Source organism: Toxorhynchites rutilus, chromosome 3, assembly GCF_029784135.1.
Source record: "Toxorhynchites rutilus septentrionalis strain SRP chromosome 3, ASM2978413v1, whole genome shotgun sequence".
NCBI classification, from domain to species: Eukaryota; Metazoa; Arthropoda; class Insecta; order Diptera; family Culicidae; genus Toxorhynchites; species Toxorhynchites rutilus.
Genome location: NC_073746.1, coordinates 124,159,439 through 124,162,978, shown reverse-complemented (window position 1 = coordinate 124,162,978; position 3,540 = coordinate 124,159,439). Strand labels below are relative to the sequence as shown.

Here is a 3,540-nt window from a genome sequence, read left to right as displayed (position 1 = left end):
TATTCCTAGTTTTAGTGGAATTGAGGTTACTTGCGTATGTGTAGGGTGAAATTCGATAAAGAAGACGAAATGCCATCTGGCATTAAACAACGTAAATAAATTCGTCCTGTTTAAAAAAAAACGACGAATCAATTATTTAGTATCGTTTATATAAAAATACATATATCGCGATAAAAAAGGAGATGAGGGTGAAAATTGGTTATATATGGTTATAAGTTTTTTTTCAAGCCAAATTTATGCAAAAAAAATACGAAAACAAAGTTATTCAGATTTTATTTGCATGGGACCACCCTAATCGGTATCAAATAGTAATAGGTATCCTAGCGGTATCATTTATAGTTTACGACCTATTCTCATGCCTACCAAGTTATTTGAGTATAATATAATTAAAATCGGTCGAGCCGTTTCGGAGGAGTTTGACCACGAACATCGTGACACAAGAATTTTATATATAAGATAAATTAAAATATTTTGCAAACTATTTCGTTCGATTAATGTTGTTTTATGAACAAAAATAGAGGCATTGCAATACAATTTGTTAAAAAATAAGGATAATACTGTTTAGTAGGAAAATCATATTAGATTAACAAAAAAAATGAAAGCGGATTATCCGCGAGAGCGAGTTCCATAGTAACTCCAATTGTATAGAACTTCCCAAAATTTGTCAGTGAAACGTAGGCGCTTGCTCTTTTGTTTTAATCATAGCTTACATTCAATCTGTCAACTGGTGCACACGACCTTGCAGATGGACAGTTTAATTCTCTGGTTTAATGTTTTCTGTATTGATAAAATATAGTTTTCGTGCTGAAATATCTTTATTTCGTGTTTACACCTCATTTTTAGTCGTATATCGCATTATCCACGATTTTCGTTATTCGCGGTGACCTAGCCAGACTATTTCGCGGAATCTCGGGGTTTCTACTGTATATTATCTTTCGAATGATTCACCACGATGAGCTGCATGGGTCTCGATAGTACGGAGTAAAGTACTACAACAAGACGGGTCTATGGTACTAGGTGAGGCCGTTTCGTCACTAAGTTGGTTAGGGGAGCGGTATATGAAAACAGTAAAGAAGAAAGCAGAAGGGGAATTATTTGCTTGTAGCGTGAAAGAGACAGACTGATCACGAGCGAGCTTCGCCACTAGCGTATTGTGTATTGTTTACAAACAAAACACAGTAGACTTCCAAGATGGCTGAAGAGTCGTTTTAGCAAGTTGGCCCACCTTAGCATATACTTCTAGGCGCCTTGCTCCGATAGACGAAATTGGTCCTCACTGGAACTCACACAATAAAAATCCTCGAATATTCACAACCTTCCTTTATATCCCTCCGCAAGTCATATGAAGTACAAACGTCAAAATAGCTCGCAAATGTTGACGCGTAGGAAAATCGAGAAAATATTTTTCTGAATTTTCTAAACTTAAATTCGTAAGAATTCTGCCAATATATTGATAGAAATAAATTTAATAAATATCTAAATGGCATCCGCCACACCCCAGGTAATGAAATGCTTCACTACTAAACTAAAATGATAAAACGAATGTGAAGTGTTCCGTAATCACTCGTTTCATCATCTTTGTTTTTCTTTTTTTCATATTTATACTCAACTACGCATCAACATTGGGATATTTAGGGAGCGAGTCTGCTGTATGGGCTCCGAAAATCGAAAAAATTCACGAAAGGGTTGGGAGCCCAGTTACCAGCCGCTTACAAGAAGTTTTGGGACGAATGGAAAATTCAGCAACCAGCAGCAGTTCACTACGTTCCTAAGAATGGTATGATGCAATCTAACTGAACCCAACCCAGCTGAATTTCCCGTTTTTCAGGTATGTTTCAACGGGAAGACCTCACCGGATTAGTGACGCCCATACAAAATGTTCCACTGCCATTGATCGATCCGCCGGAATCCCATGAGGGTATCTGGGGTGGAGAGGCTATTATCAAAGGCTTCCAAAAACGGAACCAATACAAGCGGCGTGTTCCCCACTTTTGGGTACCAGTCCTGAGACGCTCGGTCGTGCACAGTCGGGTTCTAAACGAATACATGGCAGTTACGGTGACGGACCGAACGCTCGATTTGATCCACGACAACCATGGCTTCGATCATTATTTGCTGAAAACTCCAGCTTGCGATTTACGCTCAATGCTAGCCATTAAGCTTAAGAAAAAAATTCTAGTGGATCTGCTGGCGGGCTGTCCGAAGCTGGCAGATAACCCGGAGAAGCAAAAGGAAATCGTTAAGGAATTTTCATGCTACCTCGCTCAGTACACTTCGGAGGAAGTTGATTGGTATGGCCTAACATACGTGGAAGCCATACTCAAGGTCAAGCAACAGATCGAGTCAAGTGAGGACAAGAGGCCGCACAAGATTATTTTTCGTGAAAAATTAATCGAGCAGCTCAAGGAGGCCGGCATCAAAGAAGCGCAAGGCTCTGTGAACGAACTCAAATCAATCGACGGCTCTAGTTCGTCATGGCTGTCGAAGCTAACCTTCAAGCCCAAAAACTGGTAGTAAAAATCGATAGGCGATGTACGTTGTATCAAGTTCTATGATAGTACACCTCTGTAACAAAATGGGAATAGATTTACTTGTTGAGAATCAACCCTTCAGTGGTAGTTTCGTTGGGTGTGAACCCAGAATGTCGACTACCTGGAAAATCCCTGAAAATCAAATAATGTCAGGGAATTTCGTCACCAATCAGGGAATAAATTTTCTCAAAGGGGTCTGATCAGGAGTACTGCGAAGTGCTCTAGGATGATTTAGTGCTGTTTTTGCATCAAAACCACCATGATAATTGGGTAATCCGATAGGGTAACGCATCAGTTCATAAAAGCCGGACGGCCATGGAATGATTTAATGAATAGAGACCTTAGAATCTTAACCAGCCAGCTTGTTTACCAGATCAAAACCCAATCGAGAACTTATGGAGAGTGATCGTATATGTATTTAACAAGCAATATGAATGCTTTGAAGTATTCAATAATAATAACACATTTCAATGCCATATTATATGAATTTTGCATGAAACAGCAGTACAAACCATCCGTAATGTAAATTATAAAGTACATATAGAAGAAACATTGTATTTTGATGGTTTTGATTCTATGATTTTTCTACATACCTTTAATTTATATTTAGGAACCAATTCAATGAAATTCGGTTTGGAAATCCTATTTAATTTGAACGAGGAAAGTGTCACCCATATCCGGGTGTCGGGGCGACGAACGTGTTAAAAAAGCTGGTTCTTCATGCGAATTTGATTTTAATTTTGTGAAGGAGTGACAGTTTTCCATCTGATTTTACTCATTACACTCTACTCATATTGTAACGGAATAATATTATAGACACCCCGATTCTGTATTTCGATCGGTTCGAAACATTTCAAACGACTTGATAAAATTCCATTCTGTATTTCGTTCGAGTGGTTTTTGCATTTCGCTCGATCTCGATCTCTTCAAACATTAAATGGGCAAAACGTTCGAAATAGGGAATGCGAAATAACTCGAACGAATTAACGGTATCGAACGAAATGGAAAT

The 3,540-nt window shown here is 38.6% G+C and overlaps 1 protein-coding gene across 1 annotated transcript; it reads left to right on the top strand.

The window, feature by feature from the left end:
- Positions 1–1,334: 1,334 nt before the first annotated feature.
- On the top strand, positions 1,335–2,605 carry LOC129777179 (39S ribosomal protein L28, mitochondrial). The gene is made up of 3 exons (XM_055783299.1): positions 1,335–1,501; positions 1,636–1,777; positions 1,829–2,605. Exons 1-3 carry the CDS (start codon positions 1,481–1,483, stop codon positions 2,512–2,514), a joined length of 849 nt encoding a protein of 282 aa, XP_055639274.1. The 5' UTR covers positions 1,335–1,480; the 3' UTR covers positions 2,515–2,605.
- The last annotated feature ends 935 nt before the right edge of the window (positions 2,606–3,540 follow it).

Coding starts and splice junctions, on each gene's coding strand:
- LOC129777179 (XM_055783299.1), top strand. CDS start 1,481: ATGGCATCCGCCACACCCCAG. Junction 1,502..1,635: donor TGGCATCCGCCACACCCCAG/GTAATGAAATGC, acceptor TGGGATATTTAG/GGAGCGAGTCTGCTGTATGG. Junction 1,778..1,828: donor TCACTACGTTCCTAAGAATG/GTATGATGCAAT, acceptor CCCGTTTTTCAG/GTATGTTTCAACGGGAAGAC.